The sequence below is a fragment of the Pseudorca crassidens genome, chromosome 20 (genome assembly GCF_039906515.1).
Source record: "Pseudorca crassidens isolate mPseCra1 chromosome 20, mPseCra1.hap1, whole genome shotgun sequence".
Classification (NCBI taxonomy): Eukaryota; Metazoa; Chordata; class Mammalia; order Artiodactyla; family Delphinidae; genus Pseudorca; species Pseudorca crassidens.
This window is the reverse complement of record NC_090315.1, coordinates 56,053,111-56,079,794: the sequence shown is the minus strand read 5'-3', so window position 1 is coordinate 56,079,794 and position 26,684 is coordinate 56,053,111. Positions and strand designations below refer to the sequence as shown.

General features: G+C 50.4%; 1 protein-coding gene across 1 annotated transcript in view; it reads right to left on the bottom strand.

Annotated features, from left to right (window-relative positions):
- The window catches only part of PLCG2 (phospholipase C gamma 2), a 145,857-nt gene that overhangs the window by 115,205 nt on the left and 3,968 nt on the right, over positions 1 to 26,684 (bottom strand). The window contains exon 2 of the mRNA XM_067717892.1: positions 24,586 to 24,824. Coding sequence (XP_067573993.1) covers positions 24,586 to 24,778 — 193 coding nt within the window. The 5' untranslated portion in view covers positions 24,779 to 24,824. The remainder of the gene's footprint in view (positions 1 to 24,585; positions 24,825 to 26,684) is intronic.

Below are 26,684 nucleotides of genomic sequence, written 5' to 3'. Positions count from 1 at the left end.
GGCTGCCTGAGAGGGACTTGCGTTCTGGACGGCTTCGGAGCTCCCTTAACCTTCGGAAGGGCCAGGAGAAGCTCAGGGCCACAGGATGAGTCGACAGAACCCAAGCAGGGCTGGGCAGAAGGGAAAACAGTCCCCAACCATGGTGGTTCTAAAGAAACAAATCAGGAAGCCTTGGAGGCGGGTCTCACAGCCCCCAGACTTGCCCCTGGAGGGACAGGTCACCCTGCGGCTGTATCTTCTGCCTCTGGGACCCTGAGGGCTTGGCCGAGCATGAGCAGTTCGCTGTCCTGCGTGGCCCCCACCTGCTCAGGCCAAGACCCCCTGGGGAGGACTCGGAGAGGCTCACCGGCTAGCCTGGCCCCACAGGGAGAGCAGAGACCCTCCAGGTGAAAGACCCCTCCCCTCTTCCGTCCAGAAAGCCTCCTCGTGCAACGGCTGCGTCTCCCTTCACTCACACTCGGCACGAACGGCCATCGCAGGAGGTGGCCTCACAGTGGTTCACTTTAAGCCTCTGAACTCCCTGACTGTGAACAATGACTACACATTCCTTTCAACCCTGGGAAGAAAGAAACGCTTAAAAATTAACCTCAACAGCCAGAAGGTTTAGTCCTGGAAGGAGATTTGTCAGGTTGGCACGACTTCTATTATTATTAATTTTTTTTTTAATTTATTCTTGGCTGCGTTGGGTCTTCGTTGCTGCGCATGAGTTTTCTCTAGTTGCAGTGAGCAGGGGCTACTCTTCGTTGCGGTGCACGGGCTTCTCACTGCAGTGGCTTCTCTTGTGGTGGAGCACAGGCTCTAGGCGTGCGGGCTTCAGTAGTTGTGGCGCACGGGCTCAGTAGTTGTGGCTCGTGGGCTCCAGAACACAGGCTCAGTAGTTGTGGCGCACGGGCTTAGCTGCTCCGTGACATGTGGGATCTTCCCAGACCAGGGATCGAACCCGTGTCCCCTGCATTGGCAGGCGGATTCTTAACCACTGTGCCACCAGGGAAGCCCTGGCAGGACTTCTGAAACAAACAGTCCCAGTAGTTACAGAAGTAGCTACGTGCTAGCATGATCCTCAGCACAGATGTTTACAGAGCACTTACTCTGGGCCAAACCCTGTGCTACAAACCTAGCACGTGTGAGCTCATTTGATCCTTACCCCAACCCTTGATAGTCCCACGGTACAAAGAAACTGAGTTCAGAGAGGTTAAATCAACTGCCCATGGTCACACAGCAAGGGAGCACAGGGCCATGACAGGGGCTGGGGGCTCTGCTCTCCAACCTCCCTGTGTTTCATCTCCCATGGGGTGCCTTTCAGTCCAGTCCCTGCTATACTCACCTCACTAATCCCCCCAGGCAGGTCCTCTACTCCTGAACGCTCTGACCTAAGACTATTTCCCTACCCCTTGGCTCAGCTAAAACAGGCAGGTCGCCTCCAAAGACTATGTCCACCAAGGACAACAGTGACATAAACAGTGGAACAGAAAACAAACAGCAAAGAGACATTCCATCCCTCAGACCCAAGTGCTTCCTTCTTACTGTGTTTTAAGACATTTGTACAGACCCTGGCCTGGATTCCCCATCCTCTACCTCCCACCCTCTCTCCCTGAGGAGGAGACCCTCTTAATATGCCCTTACCAGAGCAGCCTTCTGCACATCCAGACATGTCCAAGGTCAAGGCCCAGAGAGTCAGAGAGACTCCTGGCTACCAGTCTTATCTCTGGTGGGTTAAAGACAGCCACAAATTCTGTGCCACTCTTCCCATTACAACGTAGAATCTACTTCCCTCCCCTTGACTCTGGGCTGGCCTTGTGACTTGCTTTGACCAGAAGAACGCAGCAGAAGTGACACCTTGTCACTTTCGACCCCAACCCTTAAGAGGACCTGCAGGTGAAGACCTAAATAGACATTTCTCCAAAGAAGATATACAGACTGCCAACAAACACATGAAAGAATGCTCGACATCATTAATCATTAGAGAAGTACAAATCAAAACTACAATGAGATATCATCTCACACCAGTCAGAATGGCCATCATCAAAAAATCTAGAAACAATAAATGTTGGAGAGGGTGTGGAGAAAAGGGAACACTCTTGCACTGCTGGTGGGAATGTGAATTGGTTCAGCCACTATGGAGAACAGTATGGAGGTTCCTTAAAAAACTAAAAATAGAACTACCATACAACCCAGGAATCCCACTACTGGGCATATACCCTGAGAAAACCAAAATTCAAAAAGAGTCATGTACCAAAATGTTCATTGCAGCTCTATTTACAATAGCCCGGAGATGGAAACAACCTAAGTGCCCATCATCGGATGAATGGATAAAGAAGACATATATACAATGGAATATATATATATACATATATACACATATATACAATGGAATATTACTTGGCCATAAAAAGAAACGAAATTGAGCTATTTGCAATGAGGTGGATAGACCTAGAGTCTGTCATACAGAGTGAAGTAAGTCAGAAAGAAAAAGACAAATACCGTATGCTAACACATATATATGGAATTTAAGAAAAAAAAATGTCATGAAGAACCTAGGGGTAAGACAGGAACAAAGACGCAGACCTACTGGAGAACGGACTTGAGGTTATGGGGAGGGGGAAGGGTGAGCTGTGACAGGGCAAGAGAGAGTCATGGACATATACACACTAACAAACGTAGTAAGGTAGATAGCTAGTGGGAAGTAGCCGCATGGCACGGGGATATTGGTTCGGTGCTTTGTGACAGCCTGGAGGGGTGGGATAGGGAGGGTGGGAGGGAGGGAGATGCAAGAGGGAAGACATATGGGAACATATGTATATGTATAACTGATTCACTTTGTTATAAAGCAGAAACTAACACACCATTGTAAAGCAATTATACCTCAATAAAGATGTTAAAAATAAAATAAAATAAAATAAAATAAAAATAAAAAAAAGAGGACCTGCAGGTTCCTCTCCCTCTTGTGCCCCCCGCCCACAGAAGCCAATCACCGTGTAAGAAGTCCAACTACTACAAGACCACTGAGCTGTGAGAAAGCCCAAGCCAGCCATGTGGAGGGAGGGAGGCAGACAGACAGACTGACTGCAGGAAGGAGCATGAAGGAACAGACACGACCGGAGAGCCTTCTTGGGACTTCCAGCCCGGCCAGTAGCTGACCACATCCAGGTGAAGCACTGCAGTCAACCCCCAGGAGGACAGAACCACACCCAGCCGAGGCCTGCCCAAATTCCTGACCCACAAAACTGTGTTCTGAGATGGTCTGTTATACAGCAATAGAGAATTGAAACACCATCCCCAAACTGGCTTCCAGGCCTGGGGGATGGGGAGGCAGAGGGCGTATCGCCTTCCCAGGAGACTGACACCAGGAAAGGTCTCCCCCTTTGTGAGTCCGGGACCCTGGGTAAGCAAAGCCTTCCCCTACCAATGACACTGCCAACAAAAGCACTCAATTAACACTGAGCTAAAGGCTTCACAGAGCTGCCTCTGGTCTGCACACCAACTCACAAGGCAGGTACCATCACTGCACCCATTTGACAGATGCAGACACTGAAGCAGGAAGTCACATACAGACAGAGTAGCAGAGCCAGGACTCAAGCCCAGGCTTGTCCAATTCCAACACTGCTGTTACACGTGATGTGACCTCCCGCAGCCCATCAGCTGCCCCAGGGTCCCCCCAGGAAGTGCACACTCACAGCCCTCTGGGACACAGGTCAGATTTGGCCTCGAGCCACAAAGCACAGCCCCTGGGACCAGAAAGGCCACAGTTAGATCCGTTTGGCTGCTGTTCCCTGGGCTCCTGTCAGGTATGAAACCTCCCGTGGTCCCTCAAAGAACGTGTCAGAACTTATCTTCATTTTCATTACAAAGGCAGTTGTATGTGGATTCTACCAATGTTTGCCGGATCCCCCAAACAATAATGTCCGTGAAATTAAAGACCATGTCTATTTCGATCAGAACTCAACGGTTCCCTGCCCTTGGCAAATAATCACTAGTTATTAAATGAATAAATAATGGGAGGAATGAATTCAGCAATGATGAATAAAAGCAAAGAGACAGGGACCTCCCCAGTGGCGCAGTGGTTAAGCATCCACCTGCCAATGCAGGGGACACGGGTTCGAGCCCTGGTCCAGGAAGATCCCACATGCCAGGGAGCAACCAAGCCCGTGTGCCACAACTACTGAGCCCACGAGCCACAACTACTGAGCCCACGTGCGGCAACTACTGAAGCCCACGCGCCTAGAGCCCGTGCTCCACAACAAGAGAAGCCACCGCGATGAGAAGCCCGTGCACTGCAACGAAGACCCAATGCAGCCAAAAATAAATAAATTAAAAAAAAAAGCAAAGAGACAACCAGTTCGTTGGCAGCCTCTCTTCCTGACCAGCCTTTGAGAGCCACAGCTGAGACGTGTTCTCCCAACCTCGGTTCCCAAAGGGCTTTCACGACCTTACAGTAGAAGAGGCTAATTCTAAGGAAACAGACCTTCCTCCCTCTCAGACTTGAGGTGTGGTACCTCCGGGGGCTGTGGGAAGAGCAGGCAGAAGGTTCTAGAAAGCAGGACGAGGGCCTGAGTTTCTCGCCAAGACTTCCAGTGGGTGGCTTTGGTGGCAGGAGACGCTCTCTCAAGCCCGGGGAAGAGGCCAGACACGCGCTCCCACCCATTCTCTGGCCTCTGCACACCCTCTTCTAGAATTCACGTCACTGGTTCAAGTGGGGGGCCCCAAGACCAAAGCAGAGCCAGTCTTGCCCCTGGATTGACATATACAGTCAATTCTCACCTTTCACAGCAGTTACATTCTGTAAAGTCACTGTAAACACTGAATAGGCAAATATTGGAACCATTACTCCTCGGGGGAATACAAGGTTAGGTTTCTGCGAGCCTCTGGTCACAACATTTTCCTCAACTGATCAACACAAAACCTTGTTTTATACGTTTGTTTAGACACCTTATTTAACATATATTGCTGATTCCTTAGCACTGAACTCACAGCCAGCAGCAATGTAACTCACGCCCGAACAAAGCTTATGTAACACCTGTTATTTTCTCTATAAGGCATAGCACAGCCTTCTTGTGCTTCATAGGAACACTAGACAGCCGTTGGGGGCCTTTTAAATGACAAAATCACACCCAAAAGGCAAAAAAGTGAGAAAAACGTGGTGCTAACTAGCCTGTTACACTGGGAGAGCTGAAACAAGCACGCAGCCAGCTGGGAACGCATACCTCGGGCAACTCCGATGTCCACGGCTCTAGGAACTCCCTGGCGGTCTAGTGGCTGGGACTTGCACTTCCACTGCCGAGGTCCCAGGTTCAATCCCTGGTTGGGAAACTAGGATCCCGCAAGTTGAGAGGCGTGGCCCAAAACCAACAAACAAAAAAGCAAAAAAAAGTTCACGGCTCTACGCATGTGCACAGATGACTACAGAAGCCACGAGGTTTGGTACGGGGGTTACAAATAAGTTTTAGCGAGTAAGCAAATTTGGAAAGGTGGAATCCACGAGTGAGGACCAAGGGTGGATGCTGAGGGCAACTGGCACTCTTGTAGGGCTGCTGGGCTGGGGCTGCTCATGGCTACACGATCTGCTCTATAGCGAGGCCTGTCTCTGAAAGGAGAGAACAGGGCAAAAAGCAAGGACCGGCAGCAAGGTGAGCAAAGGATGAGAGAGGCAGTTTCCGTTTCTGCTCCCAAGGCCCCAGCTCCTTGGATCTGGTGAGTTACAGAGCATCCTTCTCGGCCACACATTCCAGTATATTCTCCTTTTTGCGTAAGCTGGTTTCTGACCCTTGCAGCCCAAAGATTCCAACTCATGCTCGGGGCAGTGGGAACTGGGCATGAGATACACTCTCTCTAAAGTGAGGACAGAGGTAACAGAGGAGACTGGGCAATTGGCAGCAAGAGGGGAAAGGCACATGCATATGTACACACACACACACACACACACACACACACACACACACACACACACACACGTGCTCCCCAGTCTGCTAGCTGACCAGTGCCACCCGGGATGCAGGGCACCACCAGAAGAAGGTTCTACTGGGACTACCAAATAATTTGCCGAAGCACAGCTGGAAGTGGACGCTCAGGCCCCAGGGATCAGGTGTCACACCTAAATCTAGAACAGATGCCCAGGCAGATGGCAGAGCCAGCAGACATGCACAGTTCCACATTTTCAGTCGCTGTGGGAAAATAAAGCCACCGGACCTCATGAAGCAGGATGCAGATTTGCCCTCGGGAGCATCACAGCAGCTGCCACACGGAGAACAGCTTTGCTGCTTGGGGAAGAAGGAAGAGTATGGGGATCACAAAGGAAGTGGGGAATGCAAAAAGAGGAAGTAGGTATATTCTAGAAGTGCACTGTCCGATACAGTAGCTATTGGCCAGATACAGCTCGTGAGCACTTGGAACTGAATTGGTCTAAACTGAGATGTTCTGTAGGTATAAGACACACTAGATTTTGAAGACTCAGAACAAAAACAAAAATGTAAAAATCTCATTAATAATTATATTGTGGGGACTTCCCTGGTGGCACAGTGGTTAAGAATCCACCTGCCAATGCAGGGGACACGGGTTTGAGCCCTGGTCTGGGAAGATTTGACATGCCACGGAGCAACTAAACCTGTGAGCCACAACTACTGAGCCTGCACTCAAGAGCCCACGAGCCACAACTACTGAGCCCGCGTGCCACAACTTCTGAAGCCTGCATGCCTAGAGCCCATGCTCTGTTACAAGAGAAGCCACCACAATGAGAAGCCCATACACTGCAACGAAGAGTAGCCCCCGCTTGTCGCAACTACAGAAAGCCCGCATGCAGCAATGAAGACCCAACACAGCCAAAAATTAAAAAAAAAAAAATTATATTGTGTACATGTTGAAATAATACTTTGGATATGCTGAGTTACATAAAACATATTATTAATTTCACCTCTTTCTTTTTTTAGTGTCGTGACTAGAATATTTGAAACTATGCATGTACCCGGCATTGGTGGTTCCCATTATATTTCTTTTAGACAGAGCTGGTCTAGAAGTAGCCTACCTTCACTACAGCAGAATGGAGAGGCAGGTGGGTGGGCAGTGTGGTGGGATGGGGGAAAGAGCAAGTGAGGTCTCTGTTCAGATCTTTTGCCCATTTTTAATTGGGTTGTTTGTTTTCTTATTGTTGAGTTTTAGGGATTCTTTGTATATTCTGGATACAAGTCCTTTATTAGTCATGTTATGCAAACATTTTCTCCCAGTCTATGCCTTGTCTTTTCAATCTCAACCTAAAGTTTTTATAGCACATAGTGATTGGGAAATTTTAACCTTATTAGTTCCTCTAAAAGCCTTGGTAACCTTTGGTTGACTTGCCTAATGCACTTAACTCACCAGTAATAGGGTAAAACTCACAGGTTTATTGTGATGACTGGACACTATACATGAATATCCATACACATGATCACATGGGTACATATGTGCTTATAATACCCAGCATGATGCTGACTCATGGCACATGCTCAATAAATGCAATAATTATTCTGCCTTCAAGGTGTTCCTGTCCTCTTGTCGGCAGTGCCTCCCAGTTCCCCCCGCAACTCCCCTTAGACGGTAGCTGGCAGCCAAATGGCAGGCAGAAGGGCTCAAGCAGACAGTTAAGAAGGGAGGAGGCATTTCCACGGCTCTGTGAAAAGATTCACCAAGTATGGACACCCTGGGGACAAGGCATTAAATCTTGAAGTGATGGAAAATCTGTGCCACACTTCAGCCACCACATCCAAGTGAACTTGAAATTTACTAACGAAAGTAAGATGAGCCAGCCCATTCAAAAAATGGTTCTGGGACTTCCCTGGTGGCGCAGTGGTTAAGAATCTGCCTGCCAATGCAGGGGACACAGGTTCGAGCCCTGGTCCGGGAAGATTCCACATGCCATGGAGCAACTAAGCCCGTGCACCACAACTACTGAGCCTGCGCTCTAGAGCCCGTGAGCCACAACTACTGAAGCCTGCGCACTTAGAGCCTGTGCTCTGCAACAAGAGACGTCACAGCAATGAGAAGCCCACACACCGCAGCGAAGAGGAGAAGAGTAACCCCTGCTGGCCGCATCTAGAGAAAGCCAGCATGAAGCAATGAAGACCCAACGCGGCCAAAAAATTAATTTAAAAATTAATTTTAAAAAAAGATTTAAAAAAATAATAAATAAATAAAAATAAAATAGAACAATGGGACTTCCCCGGTGGTGCAGTGGTTAAGAATCCACCGGTCAATGCAAGGAACACGGGTTCGAGCCCTGGTCTGGGAAGATCCCACATGCCACGGAGCAACTAAGCCCACGCGCCACAACTACTGAAGCCTGTGCCTAGAGCCCATGCTCCGCAACAAAAAAAGCCACTGTAATGTGAAGCCCGCACACCGCAATGAGGAGTAGCCCGTGCTCGCCGCAACTGGAGAAAGCCTGTGCACAGCAACGAAGACCCAAAGCAGCCAAAAATAAATAAATAAATAAATTTTAAATAAATAAATAAAATAGAACAACGAGCCAAAAGGAAGATGCAAATCAGAACCACAATGAGATATGGTTCCCTCCCACCAGGATGGCTAACATCAAGACAGATAGACAAGGGACTTCTCTGGTGGTCCAGGGGCTAAGACTCCCGGCTCCCAGTGCAGGGGGCCAGGGTTCAATCCCTTGTCAGGTGACTAGATCCCACACGCTGCAACTAACAGTTCGCATGCTGCAACTAAAGATCCTGCATGCCACAAATAAGACCCGGCGCGACCAAATAAATAAATATTTGGGAGAAGAAAAAGACAGACGAGAACAAGTGCTGGTGAGGGTGTGGAGAAACTGGAACCCTCATACACTGCTGGCGGGAATGTAAAATAGGACAGCCACTTCGGAACACAGCCTGGCAGCTCTTCAAACAAGTGAACAGAGTTACACGTGACCTGGCAAAACCACTCTCAGGCATACACCCGAGAGAATGAAAATACATTCACACAAACCTATGTACACAAATGTTCACAACAGCATTATCCACAATAGCCAAAAAGTGGAGACAACCCAAATGTCCATCAAGCGATGAACAAACTATGTTCTATCCTTACCATGGAATATCCTTCAACCATGAAAAGGAGTGAGTACTGATACATGCCACAATGTGGACGCCCACTGACAACAGTATACTAAGCGAAAGTCATCAGGGGCCAAAGGGTAGACAGTCCATTTAAATGAAATGCCCAGAATAGGCAAATCTATAGACAGAGAAAGTAGTTCCTCCTCGAAAAGAAAAGAAAAAAGAAAAAAGAAAGTGGTAGATCATGGTGGAAGATATTCACTCAACAGCACACAGTTACTGAGCACCTACTGATGGCACTGGTGCCAGAAGCTAGAAGTGCAGAGACCAAACAAGACAACCCCCGCCTTAAGGAACTAGAGTCCAGTCTTTTCATTCCAGACCCAGCTCTGGTCGGCAACTCTGCATAGCCATACATTTTTGGAACCAACTTCAAAACGGAAGCTCGTCCAGAGCCCTATTCTCGAGCAAGGAAAATGACACCCAACTCACATCCCAGAAGAGAGCCTGTCCTAGTAAAACGCATGAGCTGAGCAATCAGAATAACTGCAACTAAATCCCCACGGTTACCCTTGGAAAGCTCCTCAGCTTCCCTTAGCATCAAATTTCTCCTATCAACTTTCTGGGGTTACTGTGAGGCCCCATCAGCAGCCTCGGCCCACAGTACGGGCTCCTAAGTTTTCCGCCAGCATCCAAAGTGGTCCTGTTGATGTCACGGCGAGACACACAGCCTTCAGCCAACAGGGGAATCAAGCTGCTAGATTCGCGGCCTGGGACAGAATAAAGGCAAACCGGGAGGAGAAGGACGCCCAAACAACACTCACAAGACCCTTCATTTGCCTGTGAATTTCATATCTGTAAAAGATGTGAGAGCCCACGGACATCCAGATCCTGGTAGGGGTGATAGGTGGGCATACAAGTCGGTGAAGCTTTCCTGGGGACAACTGAACTCTATGCCCAGAGCCCTCGACACAGCCTGCCTTCCTCCCAGAAATTCTTCTAGAAATTTATCCTAAGGAAATTAACAGGGATGTGCCTATGAGTTAGATATGAAAATGTTCCCGGGATCACTGTTTGACATGGCAAAATAACAAACTACATAATATACAAATATAGAAGTTTGGTAAAAAAATAAAAATATACATAAATAAAAATTATGAAATAAGGTAGAGGGACTTCCCTGGTAGCCCAGTGGTAAAGAATCCACCTTCTAATGCAGGAGACGCGGGTTTGATCCCTGGTCAGGGAACTAAGATCCCACATGCCGTGGGGCAACTAAGCCCTCGCGCCACAACTACTGAGCTTGCGCGCCTCAACTAGAGAAGCCACACACTGCTAACTACAGAGCTCACGCGCCCTGGAGCCTGTGCGCCACAACTACAGAAAGAAAACCCGCGAGTCGCAACTAGAGAGAAGCCCGCGTGCCACAAATGGAGAGAAACCCTAGCAGACCACGCACCGTAACGAAAAGATCCTGCGCGCCTCAACAAAGATCCTGTGTGCGGCGACTAAGACCCGACGCAGCCAAAAAAAAAATTAAGGAAAATAAATAAATTAAATAACAGCTATTAAAAAAAAAAGTAAGGTAGAAAAATATAGCCATTTAAAACAAAAGGGAAGGCATATACTTGGACTGGAAAGATGTTGACAACTGGAAACCACCTAAGTCTCCATAAGCTAAAGGACAGGTGCATCTATCAAGGTGAACTAATGTAGTAAAAGAGCTATGGGCGGTTCAGATAAAGCTACTGATACCGTGTGGACACCTCACAAATAATATACTATTATGAACTGCAGACTAAAATGTTTGAAATAAATGTAAAAAATATGCATGGGAATGACACTTATCAAAGCATGATACTGGTTTCTCCAGGGAAGGAGGGGTATACGTGAGGACTTAACTGTAATATTTAATTTCTTAAAAACAGACAAAAAAGATCCAAAGCAAATACTACAATGTGTCTATGTTGATTAGGAGGGTGTATTCATTTCCTATTGCTGCTGTGTAACAAATTACCACCAATGTAGGGCCACCATTTACTATCTTTTTATTATCTTACAGTTCTGGAGGCCAGAAGTCAAATATGGGTCTCACTGGGCTACAATCAAGGTGTCAGCAGGACTCCCTTCCTTCTGGGGGTGCCGGGGAAGGTCTGTTCCCTTGCCTTTTCCAGCTTCTAGAGGCTGCCGGCATCCCTGGGCTCGTGGACTCCTTCCACCTTCAAAGCACTGACTTTATCACTCTAACCTCTGCTTCTGACGTCACGTCTCCTCCTCTGACTCTGACCCTCCTCCCTCCCTTTCTTTTTTTTCTTTTTTAAAAATTTTATTATTATTTGTTTTTGGCTGCGTTGGGTCTCCGTGACTGCGCACAGGCTTTCTCCAGTTGCGGCGAGCGGGGTCTGCTCTTCATCCCGGTGCGCGGGTTTCTCACTGCGGTGGCTTCTCTTGTTGTAGAGCACAGGCTCTAGGCGCGCGGGCTTCAGTAGTTGTGGCTCGTGGGCTCTAGAGTGCAGGCTCAGTAGTTGTGGCCCACGGGCTTACTTGCTCTGCAGCATGTGGGATCTTCCCGGATCAGGGACTGAACCCGTGTCCCCTGCATCAGCAGGTGGATTCTTAACCACTGGGCCACCAGGGAAGTCCCTCCCTTTCACTCATAAGGACCCTTGTGATGACACTGGGCCCACCCAGATAATCCAGAATGATCTCCTCATCTCAAGATCCTTAACTTAATCACATCTCCAAAGAGCCTTTTGCCACATTGGGCAAGAGTCACAGGTTCTGAGGATTAGGATGTGAATACTGGGCTGGGGGGCAGGGTGGTTTATCCCCAGAATAGATAGAAATAATAATAATAATGATAGCAGTAGTCGTAGTAGTAGTGGTCGTAATAGCAGCAGCTAACTCTTACTGAGTGCTCTGAGCCGTCCGTGAGGCCCAAAGTGTGCTAGCTAGCTCTCCTCATCCTCATGAGAATGCGGTGAGGAAGGCATTACTATTACCCCATTTTATAGATGGGAAAATGAGAAGCTAAAAAACTTGTCCATGGTCACAAACGTTGTAAGTGACAGAGCCAAGATCTGAACCCAGGCAGTCAGACCCTAGAGGACATGCTCTTAAGTACACAGGCGTTTGTCATCTTTGTCTCTACACCAATCTCAACATTTTAAAGAACTCATAAAGAGAAGAAGGTGGTCACAATATAGCACAAAATGAAAAATGCATATTACTAAAGAGTATTATGAAAGGATTATGTTTTGTAAAAATGTAACTGTGTCTTGCAAAAAAAAAAATCTGGAAGGGTTACACCAAGTATGAACTCACATCCCTCTGGGTCGGGGGTGGCGAAGAGCTCGTAATCCTCACCAAAGTTTAAAATCTTTCTACTAGGGGCTTCCCTGGTGGCGCAGTGGTTGAGAGTCCGCCTGCTAATGCAGGGGACACGGGTTCGTGCCCTGGTCCGGGAAGATCCCACATGCTGCGGAGCGGCTGGGCCCGTGAGCCTGCGCGTCCGGAGCCTGTGCTCCGCAATGGGAGAGGCCACAACAGTAAGAGGCCCGCGTACCGCAAAAAAAAAAAAAAAAAAATCTTTCTACTAATGGACACATGTGACTTCTTCAAGAAAAACAAAGTAAGAGCCGTTTAATTAGGGGGAAATAAAACCACGTCAGAGGGGCCTTGCTGGGAGCTGTCTTCAACAGGAGATGGGTGTAACTTTCACCATCGGCCACCCCAGCTCAGGCCCTTCTTGCCTCCCCAGGGACGTCGGTCCTCCCCCGGCCAGGTCCCTGCTCCCACCAGCAGAGGCTGGCAGCAGGCCAGGAGTGGCCTGGAGTGGCCAGGCATGGCAGGCAGGTGACACCTGGCCGGTGAGATCCAATCGGACTGAGAAGCTGAGGCAGGGAGCCCCCGGCGGGCCCCCAGTCCTGAGGTGCGTCTGCCCCTGTGAGTCCTGGAGGCCTCCTCCTGCCACATCGCTCTCGACTGTGCGGTGCTGACTCTAACTGCTAGTTTCCATTCTACCGATCAGCAAGTTCCCAGGCTTTTCCTTCTCAGAACAGAGTCCTTCACACACAGACACTTTACCCCTCAAAACTCACTCCCAACCATGGCCACCGGAACACCTCGTGTAAGATGAAAGCATCTTACAGCTTCTCCCTACCGTGCCAGGAGTGTGCGAGAGGCTCTCCTGCTCTAAAGTGGCATCAGCACCGATTCTGGTTACGAAACTTCACCGCTGCCCTGTGGACGCTCCTCCTCCAACTCCAGGCCTCCCTGGACTTGCGCAGGGAGAAAGGCAGGGAGCTGGGCTGCCCGCTGACGGCCAGGCTCAAACCCAAGGGACCTTAACCCTGTAGGACCCCTACCCACACGCGTCAGGAGGGGCCAGCCTCTACGTGGGTGGGCTACACGACGGCCGCCCCCAGCGCCCCCAGGCACACACAGATGCGGCACACACAAGCTCTGTCAGGTACCTACCATGCGTGTCAGAGGCACTTACAAATGTAATCCTCACCACCACCCTACAGGGTAGCCCAGCCATTCGTTACCCATCTCACGCATGAGGAAATTGAGGCAAGCACAGGCCCAGGCCAGAAGCATCAAGTGTGGTTAGAGAAGTCGTCACAGAGCTGTCCTATCTTAACCCCAGACACTGCCACCTCTGGGGAGAGAGAAGGGGACAGAGGCTGAGAGGGCAGCCAGGGGTGGTTTCCTGGATCTATCTGCTGACCACGTCTCTGAGAAGCACCCACTGCAGGTCAGGTGTGGGCCAGGTGCTGGGATGCCTCCCTGGTGATCAGAAGCCGTGGGCCCCAGCCTCCCGGAGCTCACAGTGTGTGGGGTGACAGGCACCGAGGGCCTGGCTCTGGGGTCACGCATTGCCAGGGGGCAGGAAAAGTCAACACCAGGATGTCTGGCTTCAACCTCAAGGTGCACAGCACTCAGGTCTCTTCCAAGGCAAAACAAGACGTGTCACTTCGCACGCCTGACACGGGAAAATGTTCGTTTTCAGCGAAGACAGACGGGGGTAGGGGTGAGGGTGGGCTGGGGAGGGTGGATGGGGAGGCAGATTATTTTCTTTCCTACAGGATTTGCCACGGGATGCCTTTTAATAGCTCCCTCCCCTAGTCAGACATGCGTAAGAGATCCAACCTGCACCCACTGTCGGGGACCCTCTAATTGCGTGAAGCAGCAACACGTATGCCTCCCAGGGCTTGGCACTACAGCACAGACGCTCCCTGTGCCGGCCCTCTGGCTTCAGATGTGTCCACACTGCAGCTGCCCCTCTCTCCTGTCCTCTCCTCCCCAACGGCCAGATGGACTTCTGGGCTGGGACACCGAGATCCCCAAAAGCCAGACCAAAAGAGAGTCCTGTCCACACCTCCACAGCCATTGGGAGCACAGGGAACTGGATGGACCACAACTAACCAGACACGCACAGCGTCCTCCAAAGGGGAGGCTTGGTTACTAGGAGAGAATTCAAGGGATGTACTTCCAAGAGACGGGCGAGAAGCCTGAGCCATGGTAACGAGAGCAAACCTCACATAGCGCTTCCCCTACCTTTCTAAGTGATTTACCTTCAGGAGCTCATCTGATCCTCCTGAAGACCCTATAAGGTGGGTACTGTCATTCTTCCCATTTTACAGGTGAGGAAACAGAGGCACAGAGAGGGAAGTCTCTTGCCCAAGCCACAGACTTGGGACTCAAACCCAAGCAAGCTGGCTCCAGTCCCCACGTTTAACCAGCACCCAACACTGCCTCTCACACCCTCACAGCCAAGACCAATGCAGCCAGGAACTGAGATGACACTTGGAAGAAAGCAAGGGCTCTCAAATTCCTTTACAACAAACTCCAGCTTGTCCATATTATCTGCGGCCACGTGGATACATCAACCACTGGGTTCACCTCCCTGCCCCTCGGGCTCCTTTTAAAGGGGAGTGTGTTAGTCTGCTAGGGATGCTGTAGCGAAACACCCCCAACTGGGTGGCTTCAACAACAGAAATGCATTGTCTCCCGGTTCAGATCAAGGTGTTGGCAGGGGTGGCTCCTTCTGTGGCTGTGAGAGGGAATCGGTTCCCTGATTCCCTCCTGGCTTCCCAGGATGTCGGCAACCCTCAGTGTCCCCGAGCTTACAGAGGCATCGTCGTGTGTGTGTGTGTGTGTGTGTGCGCGCACGCCCTCTTCTTATAAGGACACCAGTCATATGGGATTAGGGGCCCATTCGTGTGCCAGCATGACCTCATCTTAACTAATTACATCTGGAAAGACCCTATTTCCAAATAAGGTCGCCTTCTGAGGTCCTGGGGATTAGGGCTTCAACACATGAATTTGGAAGGGAGACACAATTCACCCATAACAGGGACCCATCTCTGCCCAGAGTCCTGAAGAAGCCAGACCATGTTCTCTAGCAGGAGACCCGTCTAACCCACCCTCCACACCAAAGCTGACCGGAGATGACATGGGTCTCAAGGGCAGCCAACCCCTGAGCACGGGCTCAGAAGACCCAGCCAATCAGAGGCATCCATCGTTGGGAGGCTGGGACCCAAAGCCTTCACTGATGGGCCGACACTGTCAAAGTGGAGAGCTTTGCTGGGGAGGGTCTAGCCATGACTATGAGGAAACCTAAGACGGCCGACAAAGCCCATCTATGGAGAAACGTCACCACCGGCAGCTCTTGTCACAGATGGGATGGGAGAGTCCTCAGTGCCATCACCTCCCCTTCCCAGGAGGCCCAGTGCAAAGGCTCTTCATTTCCCTGAATTCCTGCAAGAATCCCTAAATCCCTGCAATCATTCTATTCTCTAGCCATCAGTGGGGCTCCTACAGCCACCTCTGCATCTTCCAAAATTAGGGGCCGTGGAAGAGCCTGGGGGACGCCTGACAAGCCCCTTTCCCATTCTTCCTGGCACACAACTGGGCCACGTTTCCCAGCATCCTTTGTAGCCAGTCACATGCCAAGTTCTGGTCAATGGAAGATGGGAGGGAAGAGGCACATCGGTTCCAGAAATGACCCCTAAAACCTCCTAAGCCATCCCCCACTCTTCCTCTTCCACCACATGCTGGCCAACGAGAAGACCCTGCAGTGGCCTCAGATGCCTGAGAGGACAGTGGTACCACCAGACAGCAGAGCCCCACCCCCCAATTCCACTAGACCATGACCTGAGTGAGAAACTTGCATGAGATCAAGAAATCACTTGTCACGGCTGTTAGGCTAACCTGACTAATACAGAAGCTTTATTGCTGTGCCCTCTGCCCAGAATGCTCTCCCCTTAGAGCTTCTCATGGCTCCCTTATCACCTTTCAAGTTCTCAGCTCAAATGTCACCTCCATGGAAATGCTCCCCTGAGGCGTGGCCTCCTAAAACAGCGCTCTTCACCAGTGACTCTTTGCCAAGGTGCCCTGCTTCTTCCTTTCTTAGCAGCCAACACGATCCAGAATGACTGGGTGATTAGCCTGGCTTGTTCTGCCTTTCCCGTGGCACCGTAAGCGCCTCTGGGGGTCCACACTGTCCCGCTCACCACGCTGTCCCCAGGTTCGAGCACCACGCCCGACACACACCAAGCCCTCTGAGTGCTTGCTAAACCAACGGACGGCTGAATTCTAATCACACCAAGTGATGGTCATCCAGGGCAGAAGACAGCCCTTGAACAAACACAGAAACCAATTCCCCCACTGACCGGCGTACAGGCAGGTCTCCATCAATGTCAGGAATGAAAACAAGAGCTCTATGTCTCACACCAGCAGGCTCCGCCCTAGGGAATCCGCACCCCGGAAGAGGAGGAGGACAACCCATTCGGGTGCAGGAAAGAAACAAGGATCTCGTCACATAAATGCAGGTTCTCATATTCACGTCATCCTTTCCACAATGCCACTTCCCTTCATGTCGGAGGCGGACAAGAGCAGCAGATGCCTGAGCACCTACCTCTTCTGTGCCCAGCACTACTGAAAGCAGGTTACATGTATTACTTCATTTAATCCTCACAGGAGCCTTAGGAGACAGGTTCTTTTACTATTCTCATTTTACAGACTTGGAAAAGAGGCACAAAGAGGTGACATGAATGGTCCAAGGTCACCCTCCAGTGAAGAGGCAGGGCTGGGATCTGAAGGCAGGCACTCGGGCTCCAGAGCCTGTGCTGTTACCATAACTGCACATCTATAATCAAAAATTGTATGTACACACACACACACACAAAATGGAATATTACTCAACCATAAGAATGAAATAATGCCATGTGTAACAAGACAGATAGACCTAGAGATTATCATACTAAGTGAAGTAAGCCAAACAGAGAAACACAAATACCATAGGATATTACTTATATGCGGAATCTTAAAAATAAAATGATACAAATGATCTTATATACAAAACAGAAACATAGACACAGAAAACAAACTTATGGTCACCAAAGGGGAAAAGGGGCAGGAGACAAATTAGAAGTTTGGGACTAACATATACACACTACTATATATAAAAGAGATAGGGCTTTCCTGGTGGCGCAGTGGTTGAGAGTCTGCCTGCCGATGCAGGGGACACGGGTTCGCGCCCCGGTCTGCGAAGATCCCACATGCCGCGGAGCGGCTGGGCCCGTGAGCCATGGCCGCTGAGCTTGCGCGTCCGGAGCCTGTGCTCCGCAATGGGAGAGGCCACAGCAGTGAAAGGCCCACGTACTGCAAAAAAAAAAAAAAAAAAAAAAAAAAAAAGAGAGATAACCAACAAGGACCTACTCTATAGCACAAGGAACTATACTCAATACTTCGTAATAACCTATAAGGGAAAAGAATCTGAAAAAGAAGAGATATATGTATATGTATAACTGAGCCACTTTGCCGTACACCTGAAACTAACACAACATTGTAAATCAACTATACTTCAATTAAAAAAGAAAAAATTTTCTTTAAAAAGAAAAATAAGTTTGTACACACTGGGGGCACTGGTGGAATCTTATTTCTGACGGGACACTTGACTGACAGAGCTTGGGAACCACTTTCAGACAATGGATTTCTTCTTAGACGGAAGATGCCAGTGGAAAAAAAAAACACCTATTTCTCCATCGTTTGAAAAACACTTTGTTAAAATAAGAACTTGGCAAAATACTTTTTTTAAAAAGATGGGTAAGAAGCTCAAGGTTGGATTTCAGAAGAAGCCAGGATACAGGACGAGCCCATTTCAGCGTCCCTGGCCGTGTCCGCACTTGTCTCCACCATGGGGTCTCCAGCAGGCATGTCTGGCTCCCCACTAACCAGGCACCTCTCGAGTCTCCTTCCCCTGGCACCTCAGCACCAGGCAGAGCGTGTCCTCTGCGCGAATAGGAACCGGTGCCTTCCCTCCTGTCGTAACGAAACCTGAACGAAGCTATCATTCTTAGGTCCCCAGCAGGGTGCTTCTCTATCCCATACAGCACTCAGACATCTCTGATATCATGTAAGAGGAGACAGCAACACAGAGCAGAAGACTTGCGACTCTGAAGGCAGGTTGAACGAAGGCAAACTGTAGTTCTGCCCCTTCCTGACTGTGTAGCCTTGGGCATGTCACCTAGTCTCCCCAGGACTCGGTTTCCTCGTAATAAAGTGGGGATGATTCCTGCTTCCTGTTCACAGGGTCACAGGCAAGCCAAGGACCTCACACCAGGGAAACAGAACAGCTCCTATTTGCGAGAATCCCTCATTCACGGGCCGCCACCACTTGCCAAAAATAAGCAGACGAAGAAAACACGCATAAGCAGAAGTGAAAACTTGAGGATAAAGGGCCCATTCAGTCGAAATGGACATGCTCCACGTCCTCAAAGGCAGCTCATTGCACAGCTGGCCCCATCCACACTCCACAAACAGCTGGCATCACATTGGCTCCTGAGACGCATTCCAGACCGGCCTCCCAGATGGACAACATGCAAGAGGACCCCAAAGGTTCAACTCAGAAAGGTCCCCAAGCGGGCTCCTTTCCAGCTGGCGTCTGTGCAGCTGGTGCCCCTGGAAAGAAAGAAAAACCAGAGAGGCAGCACTTCCCGGCATGAGCTCCCTCCCGACATCCAGAGCCTCAGGAGCCAGTGCAGGAAGGAACCCAGGGCACCACCTTGCCCATCAGCCTTGGAAAGTAAACGAGAGAATGACAGCCACGTCTTGTGAGTGTCTGGCTGGAGACCATCGTCTTTATTAGAAGCCAGGCCTTGGGACTCCCATCCATTAAAATATGTACCTTTTATATACAGATAAAACACGTACATATAAAAAAGTACATAAGGACTTCCCCTGGTGGTGCAGTGGTTAAGAATCCGCCTGCCATTGCAGGGGACGCAGGTTTGAGCCCTGGCCCGGGAAGATCCCACACGCCACGGAGCAACTAAGCCCGTGCGCCGCAACTACTGAGCCCGCGCGCCACAACTACTGAAGCTCGCACGCCTAGAGCCCGTGCTCCCCAACAAGAGAAGCCACCACAATGAGAAGCCCGCGCCCTGCAATGAAGAGGAGCCCCTGCTTGCCGCGACTAGAGGAAGCCTGCACGCAGCACTGAAGACCCAATGCAGCCAAAAATAAATAAATTAATTAAAAAATAATTTTAAAAATAAAAAAGTACATATAATAAAATCCATCTGATTCTCACCCTTATCTTATCGGTAGGGACTATTATCATTTCACTTGACCAACAGGGAAACAGGCACAGAGAGGTCAAACAACCTGCCTTGGATCACGCAGCACCTAGTATTTGGTCAAGCAGGGAGTTGAGCTACAAGTCTGGATCCAGAGTCCAGCTGTTCTCATGGTCACTTGGCTCCAAGGTGGCTGCCGTCAACTTTTCCCCGCCCTGGACGTGCAAGCCTCGCCCTCCCCAAGAGGAGATTTCCCATGCTCTGAACCCGAGCTGGCCCTGGTGACCTGAGCACATGACTTTCTGGGAGTTCTCGGGCTAAGTCATAAGAAGCCCAGAAGCTTTGGCCTGGGACTCTTGGGACACACACCCAGGGGGGACAGCAGGCACCATGTAAGAAGTCCAGCTACCCTGGGACTGCCAAGCAGCAGGTGCTCAGCCAACATTTCCGGCTGAGCCCAGGCTTCCAGCCATCACCACCACAGCACCAGACATGGGAGTCAAGGTTCTGGAACCTTTCAGACCAGGCGACATGCCAGTTGAGTGCCACCTCAGTCCAGGCCACAAAGAGTAGAAGAACCGTCCAGCTAAGCCCTGTCCGAATCACTGACCCCCAAATCTACGCACCTGCATCCAATGGCACCTACTGACCCCACTTCAGGGCAGGCGTCCTGCTGGCCACCTGACAAGCCCCTCCCTTAACTCTCCACAGAAGCAGCTCCTCTGCTATGATGCCTCCCCCCATTCCCGACCACCCCCCATCCCCACTGAGGGGGACAAGAGCCTTCCTTCCTCGCCAAGTACCCAGCGCAGACCTGCACTGTGTACCGACCACACGATCCTGCAATTCCCAGTTGCTGCATCTGTTCCCTCCAGGGCAGGGACTCCATCCTTCCTCCTCTCTCTTAGCAGAAGCTAGCACCCAGTATGACAGCAAATATGGGCTGAAGACATGACACAGCTCTGTCATGACAGGGTCCAAAGAGAAACCCGAACATACCCAGTGCCATTTTACGGTTCTAAGCAAAGCAAACGCGTGACTTTAGACCAGGGCTTCTTAACCTTGGCGCCACCGACACTTTAGATAGGATCATTTTGTTTTGGTGGGGGCGGGGACTGTCCTGTGCATTGTAAGGTGTTTAGCAGCACCCCTGGCCCCAATCCACTAGATGCCAGAAGCTACCCCCCAAATAATCACAACTAACAGTATCTCCAGGCATTGCCAGATGCCCCTGAATGGGTGGGGGTGGGATTGCCCCGGCTGAGAACCACTCACTGCTTTGCACAGTGGGACCCCTGGGTGTCTACCTTCATCCAGGCCTGAAAGGGGTGTTGTGACAGCTGTCCAAAGGTCACAGGCTGCTTGCCAATTACCCCAGGACCACACGCTCGTGCTCCCTCCTGTTTGCCTGCCCCTGGCAGACGCCACAGTAACCTGGAGGATCCCGCTAACTAGGACCGTTGAAGCAACACTACAGCTGTGGGGGTCCCCCCAGGACACCCCTATGTCAGGAGGCTGAAAATGCGGTGCTGAGAGTCCCCATCTAGGGCCCACAGGCCTATTCTTTCTAAGTGGTCAGGGGAGCACCTTTTCTAAGCTCTTTACTCCCAACTTGGGTTTTCTGTTGCTTTACAAACACTACTGACACAGCCATAGCGCACAGACTTGCCAGCGCACGTTCAAAAACGCAAACGTGTTCACATCGTCCCTCTTCTGAAAACACTTCGGTGGATCCCTACTGCTCTCCAGAAGAGGTCCAAACACCTAAGCAAGACCCTGCTGCCCCGGACAAGCTGGATGCCACCGTCATCAACAGCCAATGGCAAAAGTAACAGCAGCAGTTGCCACTGGTCCGGGGCTTACCCTGTGCCGTTCACCATGTTCGACCCTCTGATGTATCGACTCATTTACTCATGCCCAACTGTAACCGTGTGCATGGATACCAATATTACTCCCATTCTGCAGATAAGAGAATTAGATCTCAGAAAGTGCATGTAACTTGCCCTGCGGTCACATGGCAAAGCTCATCAAATGTGCTGGAAGTCAAGCTCCACGCTGCTTGTACCTAATCCAACAATGTAGGCTCCGCGAGGACTGGAGTCTAATGTAATTCCTGCTGTATCTCCAGGACCTAGAATAGTGCCTGGGAGAGCAGGCATTCAAATATAGATGGATGGAGGTACGGAAGGATGGGTGGAAGGAAGGATGGGTGGAAGGAAGGAAGGAGGGAAGGAAGGAAGGATGGAAGGATGGAGGGAGGGAGGGAAGGGTGGATGGACTGATGGAAGGATGGAGGGAGGGAGGGAGTCTCTAGAGCAGTACCTACCAAACCTGGCTAGCTACCAGGATCACCTGGGGAGCCTATTAAAATACTGAATCCCAACCAACCTGGTGAATGACAGACCTCCTCAGCCACTCCAAGGAGGAGGAGGAACTGCTTTTGGTTAATGAGTGGGGAGAACTATAGCGTGTGGATTTCAGGAGGCAAAATCCTGTCTCACACCCATCAGAACTTTCAGGAGAAAGTTCCAGTAGGCTGTATCTTTAAATGCTCCCCCCAGGTGTTTCCGATGTTCAGCCCCCAGAAGAGAAGGGACCAGCCATCCACTCTCAGTACAGGACACCTGTATTTACCATCCATGCCCTTTCATCCCCAGGCAGGCCCCCACCCCCGCCCCAGCTGCCACAGGTCTCTGGGCCACCTGGGAGGTGGAGCGTGGCCAATGCAAACCAAACTGGGAGGAGAGTTTGCTGCCTCCAGACACGGGCACTTTCAAAGCCGGGCTTCTGGCTCTGTGCCACCGGAGGCCTGCTCGGCTCCAAAGCTAGGAGAAACCTTTTGGAAAGCTACTTAATCTCACTCATGTTAAAAGAAATCACACGAAGAACTGCACGGAGCTATCAGAGACCACCTGTGAACGGCCAAGTTCAGAACCCCACGGCAGAGTGGACGAGGGTGTGGGGAACGGGAGGTGCCCTCAACACCTCATGGGCCTCTGTGGGATGTTCTCCAACTGTCCTTTCAAAATTAAAATAGCCTGTACCCTTTAACTCAGAAATAACACATACAGGAAGCTGTCCTTCAGGTAAACACAAAACATGTGTGCATGAAAGCATAACACAAGGATGACCCTCACACACAGCTGGTAGGAAGGTAAAATGGTGCCACAACTGGGAAAATAGGCTGGCAGTTCCTAGAATGATTAACAAAGCTACCATACTGACCTAGGAGCAATGCTACTCCTAGACAGATACCCGAGAGAAATGAAAACACACAGCCATACAAAAAAATCACTCATGAATGCTCACAGCAGCAGGATTCATGGTAGCCAGAAAGTGTAAAAAACCCAAATGTCCACCAACAAATGATGGATCAACAAACTGTGGAATATCTATGCAGTGGAGTATTACTCAGCCACATAAAGGAGGGACGTATTGAGACGCACCGCAACGTGGACGAACCTTGAAAACACTGGGAAACATTGTGTTAAGTAAAAGCAGCCGGTCACAAAAGGCCAGATACTATATGGTCCCTTTTAGAGGAAATCTCCAGAACAGGGACCTCTTTAGAGATAGAAAGGAGACTAATGATTGCTTAGGGCAGGACAGGTGGATGAGGAACAGAGGGATGGCTAAAAGGTGCAGGGTTTCTTTTTGGCGTGATGAAAATTGTGGTAGTGGTTGCACATATCAGAATATACTGTTCATTTTTAATGGCTGAATTATATGGTATGTGAATTGTATCTCCATAAATCTGTTACCAAAAAATTTTTTTAAAAAACTAGAATCCGGGCTTCCCTGGTGGCGCAGTGGTTGAGAGTCCGCCTGCCGATGCAGGGGACACGGGTTCGTGCCCCGGGCCGGGAAGATCCCACGTGCCGCGGAGCAGCTGGGCCCGTGAGCCATGGCCGCTGAGCCTGCGCGTCCGGAGCCTGTGCTCCGCGGCGGGAGAGGCCACAGCAGTGAGAGGCCCGCGTACCGCAAAAAAAAAAAAAAAAAAAAAAAAACTAGAATCCAAGTATAGTCACTGCAGCTAATAACAAAAGACTGGAAAGACCCAAAGTGCCCGTCTCTAGGGGTTAAACTGTTACACTGTAGCCAGAATGCTATGTGGCCATGAAAGAAAAGGGCAGCTCAACAGGCCAATAATAAACCACCTCCAAGATAATTGTTAAATTAAAAAAAGAAATCAAAGTGCAGAGGTGTATGTAGTAGGTACCCATTCATGTAGGAAACACAATACACACATCACACGAGCACAGAATACTTCTGGAAGACCAAAGAACTTGGTAATGAGCTTGCGCTGGAGCAAGACGTGGGCTGGGGAAGAGACACTTATTTAGAATCGTCTCATTCTCCCCCAAGTGTACGTTTTAATTCCTCAATTAAAAAGTAGCCAATAAAAAAGTCAAATTAAACAAGTCTCTGCAACTGAAAATTGCTTAAGTCTCCTAACTCTGTTTGTTAAAAACAGTCTTAGAAACTTTAGGCACTGAGCCGATTGCCGAATGTAAAGAGGATGGGGAGAAGAAGATGCCTCCACCTGGACCAGAACTTCACTTGAGAGCTACAGAACATTCAGCAGTGCGCTCTGTCCACCTGGAGCTAAAGCACAGGCTTCTCACTCTGCTCGTCTGGCTACCAAGCTATGAGTTTCCACAAGCTCTGGCCAGTTAAGCCCTCAAAGGGCAGACGGCTTGACCATCAGCTCGAACCAAATGGTCCCCGATGCTGTGAGACAGGGAGCCCAGCCCCTGCCATCCCGGGTGAGCTGTCTGGATGTCATTTCCAAGTTGGCCCACGCAGGTTCCTGTTCCTTCACCTGCTGTTTCCTGGCTAACTTCCCCCACCTGCTCTGAACCCATTCAGAGACCCAGACAGAGCGGCCCCACTTTCACTTTCAGAAGGTATCAAACCGACAACAACTGCCGTGACCACTGGTCTGGGCAGGAAGGGGAGGAGGTACTCACGGAAGCCCTCGATCTTATCGGCCGTCTTGCTCCAGGCCACTTGCTGGGTCTCCATGATCACCTGGACAGTCCTCCGTTCCGGGGTGGACTTGCGGAAGCTGAACACCGTCATCACCGTGCCCAGCTCCAGGGCCCTCTTGATCTGACTCTTCTCGTACTCCGGAAGGGCGTCCACGTTGACCGTGGTGCTCATGGTTGCCAGCTCCAGGGGGAGGCAAGAAGTGAGAGAACGAGGGAGGCTGGAAGGGCGGAATAAAGGAGGGAACTGCTTTTAGTTAACTGAGTGGGATTTGGCTTCGACTTCAAGAGTGAAGATCCTGTCTCATGCCCATCGGGATGAGTTTGGGGAGAAGGTTCTAGTGGCGGAGACTTGCTGGCCGCTCAGAGAGCCCAGGCAGGACACACAGAGGTTTAAATGGAAGTGAGGTGTGGGTGGAGCCCTCGACCTCAGTGACCCAACCACTATCCCGGCTTTAAATAACCAAATCACTCCAGCCTGGCTGTTACCACTCCTTCCCCACATACTCTGATGCTGTGGAACATTTGAATAGCCAGAGCAGCCCAGACTGACTCCTGTCCCCACCCCTGACAGCCTGCCAAGAGATTTCCAACCATCCCTTTACTTCCCGAGTGAAGTTGGGAACGGGAAAAAAAAAAAAAAACCCTTCCGAATGTGTCCATGGAACTGGGGCAAAAAGGGCAGAAGACAGCAGGACCCAACAGCCTCACGTTCAAATCGTGGTGTAGGTTCCCACTGACCGTGTGGACCTGGGCAGGCTGCGTGACCTCCGTGAGCCTCAGTTTCATCAGAACAGTTAGGAAGCCACCTGTGAAGCACCTGGCGTGCCGCTCAACATCCAGGGGTATCCTTGGCTATCCCTCATCCTCCTGCACAGCTGGCATTTCCCAGAGAGGTGTTTGCGCCCCAAATCTCAGAGCCTTCCTTGTCTGGTTTCTCTCACGCCCACATCCAATCCACAGGCAAACCCAGAATGCAATCAGTCTCACTGCTTCACTGGTCCCTCCAAGGATCTTATACTTGGGTCATTCTGATCGCCTGCTAACTGGTCTCCCTGCTTCTGCTCCAGCCCCTACAGTTCACTCTCAGACCAGGAACCAAAAGGATGCTTTAAGAACAAGAGTGAAATCATGTCGCTCCCTAAGCCCCTGCTCTGCAAAAACCCTCCCCCCAGTCTGCCTCCCAAATGTCCGAAGACGCACTGCCCCTCACTCAGAAGGGACTTAACTTCAGGCTTGCAGACCGCAGCCCCTACCCCAAGTCACCTACACCCGCAGGCTGAATTGCCACCCTTGTAAAGGGGAAGATGACAGATGAAAGAACCTCCAAAGGTTCCTGTAAGGATCGAACCAGATAATATATCTCAGCCCGTAGAACAAAGATGCAAAGTCAATGCTCCTCAGATTCAGCTCCTGCTACTGTCACTATCCACTGTCCCCTGTCTCTTTCTTACCTCCTCCCCTCCTCCAAATCCCTTGAGGCTCCCACAGTTGCTACTCTGGAGAGAAACTGGTGTTCAGTCGAGGCTGTCTGGGCCTCCACACTGGCTCAGCCTCCCCACAGTCTCTTTGCCAAGTTGCTCAAAATCAGGGCCTCAGCTTCCCCGGCTGTATAATGGGGATAACAATACCACCCTCGAGGGGCTCTGGAAGGAGCAGACGCCACAGTGTATGTACAGCCCCCAGCATCTAGCAGGGCCTCTGATCATGTTAATCAGCCAGCTGGTCAAGACATTAATCAAGGGTCAACTCTATGACAGAAATGGAGGGTGGACTTTTATGTAAATGAGGGGTGCAGGGAGCGGCCCAGGCCCTGTCCTTTGCTCCCTCATCCCTCTACCTCACACCCACAGCCAAAGGCACCTCCCAGGTATGCTGACAGCCCAGCGATAAGGTCATGAATTATACCTGTTCTCCACCCATTTGGAAAGGGACTAGTCAGCTCAATGACTCTGCAGTAGCAGAGACATGGGGGTGGGGGTAATAAAGGGAGTAGCAAGAAGGGGTCCCCAACTTAGTCTGGGGTAAGGCTGGGAACTGACAGTGCTCATAGGAAGCTTCTGGGGGAAGGCGGCATCTGA